The 17,941-nt window shown below is 46.8% G+C and overlaps 4 protein-coding genes across 4 annotated transcripts; 3 read left to right on the top strand and 1 right to left on the bottom strand.

Annotated features, from left to right (window-relative positions):
- Nucleotides 1-172: 172 nt before the first annotated feature.
- Nucleotides 173-2,919, top strand: F4807DRAFT_444462 (uncharacterized protein). The gene has a single exon (XM_047999658.1). It carries the CDS (start codon nt 362-364, stop codon nt 2,600-2,602), a length of 2,241 nt encoding a protein of 746 aa, XP_047849589.1. The 5' UTR covers nt 173-361; the 3' UTR covers nt 2,603-2,919.
- Nucleotides 2,920-3,725: 806 nt separating this feature from the next.
- Nucleotides 3,726-6,618, bottom strand: F4807DRAFT_465038 (uncharacterized protein; the record flags this gene model as incomplete). Its single annotated transcript, XM_048002229.1, has 7 exons — nt 3,726-4,066; nt 4,146-4,667; nt 4,810-5,251; nt 5,383-5,682; nt 5,741-5,950; nt 6,009-6,367; nt 6,534-6,618. 7 exons carry the CDS (start codon nt 6,616-6,618, stop codon nt 3,726-3,728), a joined length of 2,259 nt encoding a protein of 752 aa, XP_047849588.1.
- Nucleotides 6,619-7,851: 1,233 nt separating this feature from the next.
- Nucleotides 7,852-8,415, top strand: F4807DRAFT_465037 (uncharacterized protein; the record flags this gene model as incomplete). The annotated part of the gene is made up of 3 exons (XM_048002228.1): nt 7,852-7,870; nt 7,933-8,085; nt 8,147-8,415. 3 exons carry the CDS (start codon nt 7,852-7,854, stop codon nt 8,413-8,415), a joined length of 441 nt encoding a protein of 146 aa, XP_047849587.1.
- Nucleotides 8,416-8,590: 175 nt separating this feature from the next.
- F4807DRAFT_444441 (DUF726-domain-containing protein) lies at nt 8,591-11,085 on the top strand. Its single transcript, XM_047999657.1, has 3 exons — nt 8,591-9,695; nt 9,761-10,086; nt 10,161-11,085. Exons 1-3 carry the CDS (start codon nt 8,630-8,632, stop codon nt 10,821-10,823), a joined length of 2,055 nt encoding a protein of 684 aa, XP_047849586.1. The 5' UTR covers nt 8,591-8,629; the 3' UTR covers nt 10,824-11,085.
- The last annotated feature ends 6,856 nt before the right edge of the window (nt 11,086-17,941 follow it).

The raw sequence follows: 17,941 nt of genomic DNA, 5'->3' as shown, positions 1-17,941 counted from the left end.
GGTACGTACTAGGTATGCTTTCAGCTGGATCAAGGGGATGGTGGGGCTGTAAGACGTAGATCCAATCACAATCAAAAACCTTATTAAGTGGGCCACTGCTAATCTAGGTATCTTTCCGCAACTGAGTCAATGCCGTACTTCATACGTCGTACCTTTCTGTCGCAAACCTTAGGTCGGTCAGATTTAATCCATCACCGATCAATTCATATGACTTCCAACTTATTCATTCTTGATTCATCTTCGACTTTTTGAACCCCCCATTTTCAAATTTGCGCGACTCGACTCGATCATTGTCTTTTATATTCATGTAGCTCATTTTCGTACCGCCCTGTCAAACCATTGATGGTCCTCGTACTTGACCATGGACCGTCCTCGACGAGCAGCGGTGCGGAGCAATCCGTCCCGAGCGGCCAAGTTAAAGAAGCCAGTCCGTGAGACTCGATCAACCCGCTCAACCCGCTCAACACAGCCAAATGTAGCTACTCGATTTAGGGCGCTCTCACTCTCTCCTTCGTCTGATGAATATATGGACGGTGATTATTCGGATAGTGCCAGCATTCCTGCCCCACGTACCTCGACCGCCACGCGAAAGCGAAAGAACAATCACGACGACCATCCACAATCCCCCCAGAAATCGCAACGTCGGACTCGAGCTCAAACCACCGCTAAAGCAAGCCAGACAAAGACCATTAGCCCTCGTACACCAAACTCAGTTGCGGCTACACCTTCAGCTTCTAAAAGCACTACTCCTTCCTCCTACCCTCCTTGGACAACCCTCCCGTATCTTGTTCTGCTGTGCGTTTTCGACAAAGTGGCTGCACCGATCCGCGATCCTACGTCGCGACGAGAAGATGTGTCCGAAGCAGTCAACACCTTGTTGTTAGCTGCACGAACATGCACTAAATTCACGGAACCTGCTTTAGCAGCTCTTTACAGATGCCCTCCGTTCTACCATCCGTGGCGCTACACCAAGGATCCCTTCACCTCCATGAGCCAATTCATCACCACGCTGAATATGGATCCTCGCGACACCATGATCAAGTACCGACCCAAGATCGAGACCTTGCTTATAGAAGTAGGTTCGACTGTAACTCCGAAGCACCAGACAAACTATCTTCGTCTACAGCACGCGATCCCATTCCTTAAAAGTCTATCTCGTGTGGAGTTATACCACGGGTCTGATGAACCGCCCTATCGCAAACTGGATGAGAACATACGGTTTAAGTGTAATGCAGACGACACACTTAGAATGCTGGCCGGTAGTAAGCAGCACGAAGTTATGCCAAGGGAACTGAAGAGTTGGCGTTGGAATTCTCGCCTCACCGACGATACCTTATCTCTCGAAAAGTTGGGGAAATTCCATCTACACTCCAGTTTTGCTAGCCTCCAGAAGGTAGCTTTCGTCAATTATCAGATTGCCTCCTGGGGCTTACCGAAGAAAGCTCAAGTCACCGAGGAGATGGAAAGAAAAAATCATCTCAAGATGGTACAACTTTCTGCCTGCATTTCTGCTTTGCCAAATCTGCAACATCTCGTCCTAGAATCTAGCACGCTAGTAACCGGCTCACTTCTAAGTCGACTTCCGGCGACACTCGAACATCTCGAACTCATCAATTGTTGGGAGGTAGTGGCTGATGATCTTGCCAATTTCCTACTGACTCATGGTCATCATTTGCGAAGTCTCACCATCAACCATTGTCAATCGTTGAGTCTGGCCTTTCTTCCTGTCCTGCGGTCAGCTTGCCCAAACCTAGAGCGCCTTTACATGGATTTATCCTATTTCCGACACCATGAGCACTACGCCGACAACAAGCCGGAGTATGATACACTCCTTGCAGAAGATCAAGTGCCGACATGGCCCGCTTCGATACAGTCGATCGAGATCCTGCATATGCGAAAGTGGGACTTCAAAGCAGCAGAGATGTTTTTCAGATCTTTAGTACAGAGCGCCCCAGATGTCCCCAACCTTCGCAGGATTGCGTTTAGGGTCGCATTAGATATAGGCTGGCGCCAGCGTCAAGAACTCCGGGAATTCTGGGTCGAGAAGATGGTGGGAGTCTTCAAGAGAAAAATGAAATCGCCCAAAGACCACAAGACACTCAGCCTACCTCCGACCGAGTCCGATGTGCAAGATCTGAAAGAATTGAGGGGCACCGGTCCGTTACCCACGCCGAAGCGACGAAGCACGCGAATAGCAAACATCGCACCAACACCCACTTCGTCAGAGGGTGAAACGAGCTACCTTAGCAAAGCTCAACTTGCGAGAGCCTCAGCTATCAGCAAAGAACTCCAGCGGCTTAGAGGGAGTGGGCTACTCCTCAAAGAGCGTCTACTTAGGGAAAACGACGCCGATGATGAGGATAGCGAAGATGAACTCGCCGCTGATCATTCCGATCAGAGTGGATTGAATCGCAAAGTCAGAAAGGTATCGAAGCGTCTGCCAAATGACGACGAATATATCCATGGCATGTGCGACGTGGTGGATATCCAAGTTGATAATCATCGGCCTATGGAACGGCATTTCGACATGGAGGATTTCCTGGACTCTGAGGACGAATCAGACGAAGAGTGGGACGGTGGAGACGCGGATGTCTTCGATTAGAAGCAGGGCTAATGGGAATAATCCTTCCCTATACAACAATAACTACGACACGATTTGCATGAGATTGGCATGGTTGATTAGGGGGACCCGGAGTTCAATAAGAGGCTCAGACATTGCTAGATTTAAGTCATCACTGACACATTGCTCAAGATATGGAGTTTGATTGGCAAGGCATCCAATACCCAAGGAAACTGAATGGGGTGGAATGGCTGTTTTACGTCGTTGGGTGGAGCAGATGTCCCATAGCCTCCAGAAATTTGCAAATAAGAATGAAAACTGCATATATGCGCGTTATTCTAAAGTTCATGGATTGTTGCGAACTGAACTTCGCAGTTGTGATTATTAGCTACTCGTTAACTACTGCTGCCTTTGGAATGTAGCACACATGCATTTATTAGAACCCTCATCATTGATTCATGATGTCTTTTCTTTGAGGTTCATGTATACATTAGATGCGCTAATAATGAGGTCCCTCCTTCCAAAAGAACAAAGCTCCACATGATTAAAGGTCCATTACTCTTGGGTGATATTAAAGAGAGAAAATTTTGGTTCATATCTTAGCATTATCCAAAAATAAAGTATATGTAAGGTGCTGAGGGGAACCCTCGACATTATCAAGAGCAGCTAAAATAATCTTTCCATATTTAATCCGCAACGTGTTGGTTATCTGGTTTTACCATTATTATTTTCATCACACTTAAAGACTATCCTTCACTTACTATTGCAGACTTCGTACTATCTAGGTTAAGTACCTAGGCAGGTAGCTGCTTCATAGAACTCTGCCGCAGTCACGAGAATTAAAATCCACGACATTGAATCTACTGTGCCTCTGGACAACAGAAGAAACAGACTGGCCTTATTTCACCTTTCATGTAGGTACTTAATAGAGAGAATCAAGTAGATTACTGTGTACCTAGTGTCAAAACTCTACGTAATAGCTGAACATGGAATAAATTGTAGACTATTGGATTTAAAATATATGAATGTTCTTTGCCGAGTGAAATACTATGAAAAGAGTTAGCAACCCTCTCTCTTGCAATAAAAAAGGTGTATAATGATGACCTGAGAAAGGAGAGAATATGGCACAGACAACAACTTACTAGAAGACATCAAGTCCTTATTATCATTTAGGCCGGTTTGCATGTGTCGGAAACTTCTTGAGAACATCGGCGGATAGATTTTTCTGTAGACGTTCTGCCTGCCACTCGTAGAATTGCTGGGCGAGGCCAGCCCCGGTCATTCTTAGCGCCATCCCATCTAGCTCCTTCAGTGTATCGGATATCTTCCCATCGCCACTTTCGTCGTCGGAATCGCCGCCGAAGTCATCTTCCTGGCCGCTGACTCCAGTCTCCTCGGCCACCCTCTTAACGATGTTCTGTCCCATCTCCGCCTTGAAGTTTTCCCAGTCCTTGCTTTCCATCAACTTTTGCAGAATACTACAGAGCCTGTACTTTTTCTGCATCACTATATATTGATCTATTAGTATATGCTTTCCACGGGAAGTGTAAATTGATAAAAAGGGAGAGAACACTACTATACTTACTGTAGTACTCCCAATATTTTATAAGACCCATCTCAGGGGAGGCATTGTGGAAATCGATTTCATCAGTCACAATGCGATGTCCATAGAAATCGCGTCCGGAGCCGCCTAATTCCAGATAACAAAGAAACCATTTCGCGCCAGGGACTCCGGAGAACCGAGCGAGAACCCACTCGCCGGCGATTTCTGTAAGGTCTGATTCCTGGACGAACTTGATTATCCTGCTCATCCTGGCGCCCTCAGATTTCATTTTCTCGGAACCTGGGTTTTCCATGTCGTTTTCATCGTCTTTTTTCGTGGGCTCAGGGGCATTGAACTTAGCTGTAACCATTTTCTGCCAGGTTGATCCGGTAGCCTGTACTCCACTGTGACTACCTTTTGGCGGCCCCTCTCCTGTCACGTTCGCGTTTCCATCGGGTTCCCCTTCCGGACTTTTCGCGTTAAGGACCTTGCTCTCAACAGCCTGTACGATATCAAGCTCCTTCTCGAGGATATGTTTCGGACTTGAGAAGCTGACCATAACCCCTACAGTTGTGCGTCAATTATCAGCTCTCCTATGTAAAAAAGACTGACTTCAATTTTGTGTTTGGAAAGGTATTTCCGTAAAAGCTTGTGGAAAGTACTGTCTCGTGGCGAAAGGGGTAATTGATAGGTGGGGTGTACTCACGGGCAAAGCCGGTGCTGATGATACACCAGCCGGTGATCTTCTGGTGCGGTCTGATGGGATTCCTGATCTGCCTACGAAGCTTTTCGGGCTGTGCCATCGATATGACAACTCGTTGAATATCGAACAACCCCTCAATCCCCGAATTTTTGATGATGATAGGATTGGGGGAGATCATGATGTCGATCTCCTCGGGCTCAACAGGAGGCTTTGAGAGTTCTCGGGCTGGAATTCCGGCCAGCACCTTTTCTAAATCAGGTGGTAACTCTGGCTCGGATGTTGCCGGTTTCCCTTCTTCGTCCTCGTTCTCATCTGCAGCCTGAATGCTGCTAATGTATCTCAATACTTGTTCGTTCAAGGAAAGTTTCGGAACATCGGAGGCTATGAGCGATGGTGTTGTAGGAGTTGGCGGGATGCTGCGGGCCTCGGGCTCAGTAGTTGGTGTCTGGACTTCAACCAGCGTTGTGTTAGATTGGGAAGGCCCAGACTCTTTCCTCCCAAACCCTTTAAGTGACGGTTTGAAGCCCCAATTCCAAGACTAGGTAATGTTTGCGAAGATGCTTTAGGTATCGTTACCTCAGGTTCAGTCTTCTTGCGGGCGAACTTTGGAGCCTTGAAAGATGGCATGTCCTTGGGTAGAGAAGGGGCTTTGAATTGGGAAGAGAGCGAGCTAAATGAAGGAGACAACGGAATACTTAGATCAGATGTCGTATCATCAACCACGGGATCGGACATACAGGGAGAAGCAGTAGCTTGAGGCTCGGTTGACGACACAGAGTCGAATGCTGTTTCGATGTACTTGAGTATCTTCACAATGTTTGTAATGTGCGGTTTGAACTGTTCAAACTTCGCCCTTTTGATAACTTTCAAGATCTCCTTTACCCAAAGGAGAGGAATGTTCTTGATCTGCTTTAAGAAACATGATGGTATCTACAAGCATGCCAGAGATAGCTAGAAAATCTGACATGACCTCGTATCGCTCAATTTGGAGAAGTGCTGCTAGTTTTTGGGCCTTCTGTTTCTTGCATTTTGCGTTCTTGTCAAATTTGAAGGCTTCTGGTGACGATGGGTATAGCGATCGTCCCATCTTGTTTTCCGGTCCAGTTGAAAACAGAAACATCGTTCGAAGAAATAATGACCTCGTCTAACAATCTCGAGAGAGCTTTTGTAAGACCTTCTGCAGGGAAAGTAGGAAACCTCACCCCGAGCATGCCCATGAGGCAATACGCGCGATCGGTCATAACGGTAGCGTCCCTCCCGCAGACAAGGGACATCACTTTCTGGGTTGAGAAGTGGCTCCTGATCAGCCCCTTTTGCCAAAGATCGAGTTTCGGAACATTTCCGAAATCAACGATACAGGTCCTATCATCGAGAATAGGGCGCTCTGTGAGGTTCACTAGGATTTTAAGAATGATGTTTACTGTATGCCTCGCACACTCTGCTAGCGACAAGGCTCGGGAGCTAGGAAGGTGTGGTTGCAGCACATCTGATATGTTGTTGAGCAGCCGCTTCGCATCGCTCACTGTGCCCTGAATAGAGCGACCTTCTTGGCCACCTGGCTCTGCAACGTCCGATAAGTAGGACGGATCTAGCAGCTCAACATCATCGAGACCAGATATAATGGAGAATCCTCGAGGATATCGATCTTGCTCGTCGTAGAACGTGGGCTTGAATTTGGGGACAAGCCAAACGTTCAACATAGAACGGATTTTGCCCGGGGTTCTTACTGATGGCGATATCGAAAGCTGCCGTCGATTTAGTTTTCAAGTCGGTAGCCCTCGTAGCGATGTACTCTGCTGTTGCCTTCGACATTTTAGCTGTATCGTAGAATAGAATTGGGAAGAAAGGAACTTTATAGAACTTCCAGTTCTGGTAATGCAGGTGTTGTCTCGTTAGTCTCTGCTGAAACTGAGCGAGTTAAGGCTCATTGACTCGTTGGAGAAAGACCCCAAACTTACAGCCACACAAACGACGTGAACGCCTTTAAGACCACCTTCTAAAAGTACCATAATGATAAGTCATATTTGTTCATCGTAGAGATCCTTACCCCATCCAAGTTCTAGCTCCTTCCCTAGGTACTACATCGTGGCGGTAAATTCCAATCTAATGGCTACTAAGGGTGGCCAGCCGTCGGCGTCGTAAAGCCTTCTTAGACCACCTATATCAAGGGGCTTTGAAGAAGCATGTAATACAATTCGCCGATTTACCATTACCGAGACGGTTGTTCGTATGGAAACCAATCCGAGTCAGTCATCCTTCTCAACCTTCCGCCGGTGAGTTGATTGAAAGTCGTGGAATAGTTCAATCGGCGACCTAATTATTTGGTTGGGGTAGCCTTATCACGGCCTCTTGAGGAGCTGAATGGAGGGATAGTGTAGTAGATGCTGTAATAAGAATGCCAAAGCTGAGGTTCTCAACAGGCAATATTCTCCGGGGGCGCTGAGGTGAGAAACTGGGGTACTATCCAATCCCGGATGAACCCCATGATATGAGGGTCAAAGAGAGCATTTAGCCCTCGATAATAGCCCTTTAACCATGTAAGTTCTCATCGCAAGTCGTATGCATTGAGGCATCTCTTTATTGTCACCTGTTTTGCAAAACTCCGTCTAGGAGCATCAGAAGATTAAATGGCATCCTACCACCGAGTGTTGAAGGTGTTTGACAGATCCATACACGACAAATCTCTAGAATGCGATTAGTATGCTCATTATTTAGACTGCCACATACCACTCTTACTATCCATCTTCATCTTCTGACCAAATTTCAATAGTGACATTCATCCATGGGAAGTCTTGATCAATGGCGAGAGGTGAGCTGGAAAAGTCCGCCTCATTGGTTTTGTCGATGTTTTCTTCCTCATGTGCTACTCGGCAGATGCTCGTTTTGAGAAAGGCGTAATCATCTATAGTAAGCTTTCCCTAAAACCATATAGTATGCGAGAATACTCATCTGAAAATAGAGGACGACGAAGCGATTGGGGACACATTGGAAAGAGCCAATGTAGACCCATTGAGGATTGAGTGAGACGTCATCAACTCGAAAGAGATGAAGGACACCAACGACTGTATGTGACGATGACTTCACACGGACCTTTGCAATACCCCGCCAAGCTAACTACATTAACAGTGCCCCCCAACTACTTCAGCTTCAATAGCCAACCTCTCGACTACATCATCACTAGTCTTGGGCATGAAATTATGTTGAAGACAGAGTATCCAAGCTCTTCGTTGATCAGATATGAGATCAAAATATTAAAGAGTAGGAACAAAGTCGTAAAGAGTTAGTTTCGAAAACCCCTCCTATTACTCATACCCTAGGTGAGATGTTGACCACATTTTAGAGCGCGTTAGACGTGCTGTAACGCAGCACTCTCTGATGGACATGATACATGACGCCATCCGTCTAGGGGTGATTTCGCATGCTGAAATGACAGCTCAGCTCCTTGGGAATTTCTATATCGGCAGCACAACGGATGATGCTATGCGCAAATACTTGGACACGCTCGGTTCCGCTAGTCAGTCAAATAACATCGCGCTGTCGAATGAGACGTCAAGAAAAGTTGGTATCGGGCCTGAAATTTGCATTCTGTTGAAGTTTAAGGAGTTTTAGAATCTGCAATGCTGTAAAAGTTAATCCCCTATTGATATTGGGGGAAGTGACACCTCGTTATATACATCTCCAAACAGGGAATATCGCTGTAAGCAATATCCAAATAGATGACGTAGGAGGTATCTAGTAGTAAGCCTGCCTCAACGTCAAACCGCCCGACAATCCAACCTACTTCATAGAAATCTATTTTTCAGTGTATGACGAATCTTCATCCATGTTTCGAAAAGCCAACAAGTTTTTGAGTGGTGGTGGCGATGCGGAGCCAACAAAGGCGCAAGACGATGAAGGCGAGTCGCTCACAACAGTGCTCGAAAACGATGAAGATCGTAGCGCCCTTACAATTCTGATTTGTGACATCACTGAACTTATGCGCAAGCGGCTCATCGACACATTTAATCCTAAAGAAACGGGTTCTCAGCTTGGCCAAGTTGCCACACATACGGATGAAAATGGCGTGCCTCTCGGCCTCGATCAAATGTCCGACGATGAACAAAAGAAGGAAACGCAGGAGTCATCCGAGAAAGAAAGTGCTGAGCTATCTAAGTTGGAGAGGGAACTTGGCGAAGAGAAAATGGTCGCGTTGAAGACTAGTGCTCTGAAGTTCTTTGATGACTGGAGAGACAGCATCATTATCCGCGTCGGGGAAGTCGTTAATTCGAGAGAGACGGCCCAGAAACAGTCGAAGCAAGCGAAACCAAAAGAAACTTCGAGTTCAGATCTCGAATCAAATCTAGACGAAACTGTGGCCGGTGAGAATGAGGGTCTGATTGCAGAAGTGCTGCTAAAAATATACGCCCCTATTGAAACTCCACTGCGCAAAGTAGCCAGGGAGAAGAGGATGTTGATTCTTCACTCAGTTCTCTTACTTGTCCTGAGCCTAGAGCATTACAACGCGCACTCACGAATCCTCCTGCTATACTTAACCACAAGTCTGGGACTCCCAGTCACAGTACTTTCCGAAGACGAACAGAAGGTCGCTCGTGGCCTCCTGACGGCAGCCGAGAAGATGTCGGCTGATGAGGAGGCCAAGGAACGAGCTGACCAAAATCGCACAGCCCGTAGGTGGAAAATGGGCATCGCTGGAGTTGCCGGCGCAGCTCTCATCGGCATCACAGGCGGACTAGCAGCACCTCTCTTAGCCTCTGGCCTCGGCACCGTCTTGGGTGGAATTGGTCTCGGGGCCACTGCTACTGCGGGATACCTTGGAGCCCTAGCTGGAAGTGGTGTACTGGTTGGCAGTCTATTCGGGGCCTACGGTGCTAGAATGACAAGTAAAGCTAGTGCGTGCCTAATTTGCCCCTTTTACATTGCCCTTAAGATAACATACTTACGTTAATCGCTATAGTGGAGCAATATACCAGAGACGTAGAAGATTTCGCATTTGTGCCCACCTATCAACCAGAGTGTGAAAAAGAAGCACGCCGCTTACGGGTTGCTATTGGTATATCAGGCTGGCTGGGTAATAAAGATGACGTAGTAGGGCCTTGGAAATGCATTGGACCGGGTCAAGAGACGTTCGCTCTCCGCTTTGAGCTTGAATCTCTGATGAATTTAGGCAATGCGCTCACTACTCTAGTCACCTCCACCGCTTGGTCGTACGCAAAGTCCGAGATCATCAAACGCACCTTATTCGCTGCCCTGACGGCTGGATTATGGCCATTAGCCCTGCTGGTAAGTAAGGATCTTTTTCGAGAATTTTCTCTACAGGCGTATGATTCTTGTATGAGTCACTAACGCTTTCACAGAAAGCCCGTCACCTCATCGATAACCCTTGGTACGTCGCCAACCAGCGAGCGCAGAAGGCCGGAGAGGTGCTTGCGGATGCTATCATCAATAAAGCACAAGGCGAACGACCTGTCACGCTCGTAGGATATTCACTTGGTGCGAAAGTTATCTGCGTGTGCCTTCAACAGCTCGCCGAGCGAAGAGCCTTTGGGCTTGTTGAAAATGCAATAATACTAGGCGCACCGGTTCCGAGTAACTCTGCTGACTGGCGCCGGTTTCGCTCTGTGGTCACTGGCAGAATTGTTAACGCCTACAGCACGAAAGATTACATCCTCGCTTTCTTGTCCAGAACTAGTAGCATCCAGTTCGGCGTAGCCGGACTGAGCCCAGTACTCGACGTAAAAGGAGTCGAGAATGTCGAAGTTGGAGATCTAGTCAATGGCCACACATTATATCGTCATGCGACCGCTCCTATCCTAAAGCGAATTGGTTTCGAGGATCTCGATTTTCAGGAACTGGGGCATGAAGAACAGAAGCTCGCAGAGCAAGAGAAGGACGAAGAAAACCAGCGTAAAGCCGCTGAAACCGACAGCAATCTATCAGTCGCTAGTGGTGAGGAGGGCATGAGTGACGAGGTCAAAAAAATGGAACGGGAAATAGAGCAAAAAAATAATACAAAATAGCCCGACCAAACAAGAGTGGTTAGAACCATTGGTATTACAGAAAATACAAACATTTGAGGAACATTCGAGGATATGAAATTGTTGAGTTTATATATTTGCAATGCTCATGGCAATGAAGAGATGCAAACACGAAAAAAGGAGGCAATCAGAGAAATGGAATGCCCGTTTCCAACACAGATAATCGCCATTATTTTAAGTACATACCTAGTGCTTCCAGTCGCCCCCTATATTCTGAGTAGAAGCAATTACATCAAAGACTTAACTTTCCTACCATTCACATTTCGAACACAATATTTGTAGTATGGGTAAGTAATCTTCTAAGTACCTGAAATTTACAATTGGTCTCTGACATTTTGATTACTTACACCCGTTGTAAAGTCCCATAACAGTCCCTCCATTCCCACACGTGTAGCTAGGTATTTATTTCAACATTTTGTCTTGTCTTCTGTGGTTCATGTAATTCCACTACTTCGCACAGTTACTTGGTGGTTTCAAGAAGCAGCAGGAGATAAAAGCTTGCGAGAAATGCAGCATCTCCAAATTATCATCTAATCTGAGTTATGTACCTACCTTACATGGCTTCATAATATGGCAATCCCTTTATAAAACTATCAAAGGCAACTTTGAATTTCTATGCATTTATATAATTCCAGCAAATGTTTGATTGTACTAAAGTAAACCCCTTTTATACTAGGTACGTAGGTAGAGTAAGACAAATTGGATTGCATTTTATATGATTTCTCTACTTCATATTCAAACACACAGGTATTGAACAAAATCATAGATATGGCTTATGAGAATGAACTCACTAGCCTTAAAGCTTTACTGATTTGAATGAATTGAATGGTTACCTATCTTGCTGCCTAACGTTTCTTCTGGAAATCTTCCGACTAAAGTCTTTGCTTCGTTTCTATTGTACGTAGGTACATTTTCCCATGACCTGTCATTCACTGATATAACGTATAGCGTCGTACTAAAGGCCCCTAAACTTTCTAGGCAGCAAAATGACTGGCAATTTTACTGGCGGAGGTGAGGTCGGACAAATTCTTACAAGTTGACCCCAACCATTTGACAAGATTTGTCAGGACAAAAATGTAGGTAGCCTTGAAGGCAACAGGATGGCCCTCAGTACTTGCTGTAGAATCCACCCAAGAGCACGTCAGCCTCTATTCCTTCAATGCTAAGTTATAGAGGCGTAGCTCGTATGTCATGTGTATAATTTGGAATTGTCAGGAATCAGTATGAGGTCCGCTTAGGTTAGGTAGGTATTTGCGAAGGGACCTAGGATGATGCTCCATTAACGCCGTCTGTATGAAACAATTTCGGTATTCCCGTTTAGAAATACCAAAATTCACGTCGAATGATTAGTAGCTTACCAAATCTAGAATTCAATGCCTCCTCTCCACAAGAAAATGGGGGCACCAACTACTTGGCACAAGGAGTTCGAGAAACGCCTCTGATCTCCTCCGTCTCTTCACGCAAATGCGGGTCACATTATCACCGAAAGATCTTGTCTCGAAACGCCACGGGCATCTGGACCTTATTGAAACCTTGGATATGCTGACTAGCGGCACAGCAAAATTTCCAGGGTGCACCCGCGGGTGGCCGTAACAAATGAGCCTCTAACCGATATGATTAGTCGGCGTACGACGACCTTGAAGACACTTGCGCCGCATATGAGTGGCGTAGTTACCATATTTTCAACGTCCGGGGAAGATGGACCTGTTTATGCATACAAGTGAGTCTCGACTGAGACCAAAAAGCTTGTTGCGCCTTACAGGAGTCAGCCTTACACCGGGAATCTTGGTGATATTCACCACGATGCCACTATTATAGTAATAACTAGGTTCAAGACTACGCCGTAAAGATGTTGGTCCCAGCCACCTAATAGGAAATTAACAACTGTAGTTACAACTTACAAATCACGACGTAAGTCTTCGCCGCATAACTAGCTCTACAGTTCCATGAGCAAATCAACAACCACACTATGTACCTTGGTCAGAGATAATCCTCCCTGTCCTCCTATCAAAAATACCCAGACATTGGCAATTGTTTATGTCTGGGTACATATTGTTAAGATCGTCTGAAAGCTAAGACCCTATGGCTGTCTAAGCAGTTCACTAACCATTCTCGATCAATATCCATGGATGACAAGGACCTTTGATCACGAGGATTCGACATCCACTATTTACACCGTCTTGTAATCTAGGGTGTTTTGCCTTGTCCTTCTTCAGAATAATGCCGGTTCTGCCAAACAGGCATTCCGCGACGATAGGAATTATATATAGGTCAATATACATATCGAAATACATGTATATACGGCTACTCCTAACTTGGACGCTAGACATATAAATGCCTAAATTTGATAGCTTCCTAGCTTCAGCTAACCAGCCCTCAAGCCGAGGATCGCGATCCTTCACGGCCCTACTACGTCGCAGCCCTTGCCTTAAATACCTACCTAGGCACATACGCGATGACGGAGACGTAAGTGTGCCATGCATCACTACTTGGTGTCACTGGGTTAGAGTTCTGAGTCAGTCAAGATCGAACTAAGGTAGACTTTGCTGTTCTACCTACATTAGTAGAGTCGTATCCGAATTAAACTATGCATGAAGGAGCCTCGTAGAAGCTGCAAAGTTCTTATTACGTAGACGCATGGCTCTGAAAGAAGAGAGACTACGACATCGTATGTATAGCTACCCAGGTAGGTATGCGCAGATCGCGTAAACGGTGCAATCGCAGACGCCGGCCAGAATTTTTCGGTTCCTTCTCATCCTTCGAAGCTCCCTCCCTGCGGCTTTTAGGGCTAAAGAGGACCGAAGCAGAAATAATCCCCGCCAGGTCCCGTCAAAGCTACTTTGATGCTCGACGCTCCTATATACTCAGCAACGTGTACATTGTAAGAGTCTGTTTCGCACATCAAACAACACCAAGAAACTAACTTGGATACCATATTTGTGGAAAAAGTGCCCACCAAACTCGGTTCGGACTCGTACTCACGGTGCGATGAACGGGGGCGCGGATAGATATCGACGGCCGCGAACGCTTTGTTCAGCATCATACCTGTGCCCCCTTTTCGCGATTTGGACCCGAGTTTTCAAGGTTCTGCCAAAAAGCTGCTAGGTTAGGGTAGTGTTATTGAAGTATTTTCCCATTCCACCAACACTAACGGCTCGAGCTTCCCGCTCCATAACTACACTAGGCCCACGTTCCTGTCGCGCGCGCTTTATTTCTTGCTTGCTTGCTTGCTACCCGCTGCACGCTCCTCCTCCTATACCTAGGTAGGGGGTTACAGCAGCAAGCACACAGATCTTTGCGTGCGGTATATTAACAGGAAGAGCAAGCTACTGCTAAGGCCCCGCCGGCCGGTGTGTTCGCTCGTGGGACACAGGACTGGCTGGAATAGGAAGGGGACGGCAGGGATGGCGATCCTTTGTTCGCCTACGGCACAGCAGCGGCAGCTGGGTTGCTGGCACGACATAGCATGTTATGTCAAAGTCATTAATTTTAGCGGACGTGCGCTGCTTGCTAAGGTGCTAGCTTCCTTCATGCTCACATGGCTGCATGGGATTTTTTGTGCTACAGAATGTCGTAACAGAGAGCTACCGTTGCGGCCGCGCAGACTATCTCCTATGCAGACTAGGGGATGCGTTCAGCCCGGAAGATCTTTTTCTTTTTCGCCCATATCTACCTTCGTTTGCTTTGGTGTCCGTGTTCGACGCCAAGGGAAATGATCTAATAGTGCTTCCCAAACAAACCCGTCGCAAACCCGCCGTCCTTTAAAGCACGCGGAATTTGGCGAAAGGGGGAAGAGGTTTGGCTAGACAAAAACACGGAATACATCCCTTTTCGCCTTCATCCGTACTCGCTATCGCTGGATATTGCCGCTCTCTCGAGCCGACCCCCCCTGTTCGTCAATCCATCCCTATCCTATCCCACGTTACGTATATGTTGTAGTATGCGTTCGATCCTCTACCTACCTAGGTAATGGGAGCTAGCTAATGAGGATGTCGGGATGTCCATCTAACCGTCCGCGGACGTCCCGGCTCTGTGGTTAGCGAACTAGGTCAGGACTTAGGGCGTCTTCGCGCGTAAGTACCTAATAAAGTACTTAATAAAGCGGTGAAGATGCTCGATCCTAGGCAAACAAAAATTTGGAAATCTCTTTTTCTTTTTCGGTCTGTGCCGGTACTTCATTGGTACCAAGTTCCTCAGTAACGGGCCGAGAGGCATGCAATATCTACCGAATTATCGCCAGGTCCGTCACAAGAAACAAAGTTGAAACCTTTTGTGTCATTAAGACGTCTTCGGGATTTGGGCTTGGGTAGATTTCTAAGACGCTAGTCATCAACGAAGGAGAGTGATAATGGTTAGATCGTGATTGCTCCTCCTAGGATAGCTCGGAAGGATGACTTCGCGGTGGGCGCAGCAGCCCCATCGGAGGGGGATCGGGGCAAGGCAAGCAAGCAAGTAACAGCCGCATCCAAACCATTCGATACCAAACCCCGGCGTTTGAGGGGTGTTCTAGAAAGCTGTTTTTGGACAATCCTCATCTAGGTTTCACATCCTACTTACCTGGAGGGATATCATCTGAATACCAACGCGTCTACCTTCATGAAATCCTTCGTTCGAGAAGACAAATGGAATGGATCGAGTGAATAATGTATATTTAAGTGGTTCGGAGATTTCCCATCCTAGGTCAAAGACTTTAGTGCCGTAACAAGCGCTAGAGAACCACGTTTTCTGTCACCCACGTGGTGTTCACTAGCTTGAAATGTACTGGCGGAGTGAGCGGAGTTCAGTCCACTGTCATCCGTCCTTCATAGTCCGTGCCATATCGCGTTTCGACTTGTTCCTCGCCAAATTTGATTTTTTTTCCAACTTTTTATATACAAATCGAGCTCAAGAGAGTAATTACATAATACAGGAACGTTTTATCTAAAAATACGTCCCGATCTATCCTGGCCCGGAATTTCTCCAGGTTGGGGGCGGCAATCGTTCCATAGTAACATTTTGTGTAGATATGGGATAAGGGGTGGGAATGGTAGCCGCCCCCAAAGTGGGACCAACGTCCACGTTCTTGTAAGGCTGAGACCTGTTTGATTCGAATCCATCTGCCTCGTAGGGCAATGGATTGCGAGCTGGTTGATAGAACTACCTAGTGGAATACGCAAGGTTATGCTGGCTATTTTGCCAACCTCAATGATGGCAGCTCAGTGCTTGTTTGGTTGAGGAGGCCCTCCATTCTTGCCTCCATTCTTAGACCGCCAACCATGTTTTCCCTGTGAATAGTCACTTCCATTTTGATTAAAAAGGGGTATCTATGGATTTCATGTTACACGAGCGCCCCCTTTTAATACTCTATTCGATTATTGGAACTTACATTACAATAATAGCTCAGAAGCGATATTCTTGGTGTCCAAGTCTCCATCTGGGTGGGAATCAAGCCATGTAGAGAGATAGATTCAAACTCAAAGCCTCCACCACCTAAGTAGAATCTCACGCAAACAAGCACCGCCAACGAAAGCACCATATTCGACATAATTCGTGTAATCCAACAACAAGCCTACAACAAACCTTTCACCTCTAATTCTCCGAGACACTGACATGCTTCTTCGAACAAGCCATGGGACCTATTGCTAGCGCTTAATCCAGCCAACTACTGAACAGGGCTGCCGGATCCTGCCAGCTTATGCCTAGAAGTTTCAGGTAGCTATACACAATAGCACAAGAGGAAACTTCCATGCACATTTATTATGTACAAACCACACCGGCTCCCATCTCTCGGTCAGTTTTTCCGTAAAGCATAGTTTAGGATCTTGCTACTAATGTAGTAGGTACTAGCACTGGCTTGTGAGTTATAAATGCCTAAAAATAGCCCCTTGTTGTAAGGTAGAGGAGCGAAAATCGCCAATGAGCAAGCATAGAAGTAGCCTCAATGTAGTAGACGCAAACTAGGAGATATGCCATGTCATATCTCATGTCTTTGCGTGCTAGCTAGCCTTCGACAAGGGTTGTGTACCGTACCTGAAAGCCCATCAGCTAGGGCTGAAATTAACACATCCAGCTTGACTCATAGTTGATCATGCCTTCATGTGATTCTCAGCTGAGGCTCTCTATGCACCCAAGGGCATACTTACCTTTACACCGCTAATATCTTGCTGCCCAAGACACCTATCTAGGTAACCAAGAACGAAATTAGGGAGATCCTGATTTTGAGAACTCACTAGACGTCAGGCAAGGTCCGTGTGGATGGAGCGCCTCCATTCCTATTCCAAATAAAATTCCCTACCCACTACTTCTTTCCTCGTTTTCTATAGCGGTGCAACCCTTCGTCCATGATACTCTGTATCGACGCCAGGCGTAGTGGGCTCACGATGGCTCGTGATCCTTGACATTAAGCATCTGGGTCTTGGCATTGAATGGAACGGTGTGCTCTAAAGACACCTCAGGTCGGGACCGAGAAAAGTGGATTAGAGGACCGACTTTACGGGCTAAGCGATACCGAGCGCATAATCTCGGCTGATCCCTATATATACACGACCGATCCATTTTGCCTTCCATGGCGCAGTTTGAGGTATAGATATCGCCATTGGAAGTGGGCAAGCCGTAGAACGAACCCGACAAAATTCCGCATCGATCAAACACCGTAGCGACCCAAGACCAAGGCACAACGCAAGAGGATCAATGCGGCTAAGATTTGGCGTGCCATCCAGGTGGGTACGGTCAAAGACGAAACTAGTCTCTGGCGAGCATAGCTCTCTTTACAGATTCCTGCTCGATTTGCCCAATCTTCCGTATTACCGAAAGGATGCATCTCAGTCTCGGTGCGGCTGAAAGAGGAGAAAATTTTTCGACATCGAAGCGAAGCCGAGCCTGATTCTGACAGTATAATCCCGCACCGGGCCGGCCGTACCAGTAACAAATCGCCGTGCGGACGATCGGTCCAGCGCCGTCACCGAAGGTGCTGACTACATGCCAACTCGAGCAGGTAGGAAATCGGCGCTCGCCATCCTGTCACACGCGGAGTGCTTCTTCCGCCAGGTAACGTTTTAGTCAGGCGTTGTGCTACGCGAGAGGAAAGCTGACATCCCATGATATGATTTCGCATGTAAGGA

The sequence above is a fragment of the Annulohypoxylon truncatum genome, assembly GCF_022578515.1.
Source record: "Annulohypoxylon truncatum strain CBS 140777 unplaced genomic scaffold F4807scaffold_47, whole genome shotgun sequence".
Taxonomy (NCBI): domain Eukaryota; kingdom Fungi; phylum Ascomycota; class Sordariomycetes; order Xylariales; family Hypoxylaceae; genus Annulohypoxylon; species Annulohypoxylon truncatum.
The sequence above is the reverse complement of the archived record's forward strand: the minus strand, read 5'-3'. Positions and strand labels throughout refer to the sequence as shown.

Bases quoted from the DNA above. Each gene is read 5' to 3' on its own strand.
- F4807DRAFT_444462 (XM_047999658.1), top strand. From the start codon at position 362: ATGGACCGTCCTCGACGAGCAGCGGTGCGGAGCAATCCGTCCCGAGCG.
- F4807DRAFT_444441 (XM_047999657.1), top strand. From the start codon at position 8,630: ATGTTTCGAAAAGCCAACAAGTTTTTGAGTGGTGGTGGCGATGCGGAG. The intron at 9,696-9,760 runs GTGCGTGCCTAA...TAATCGCTATAG, and splicing joins TAGAATGACAAGTAAAGCTA to TGGAGCAATATACCAGAGAC. The intron at 10,087-10,160 runs GTAAGTAAGGAT...ACGCTTTCACAG, and splicing joins TATGGCCATTAGCCCTGCTG to AAAGCCCGTCACCTCATCGA.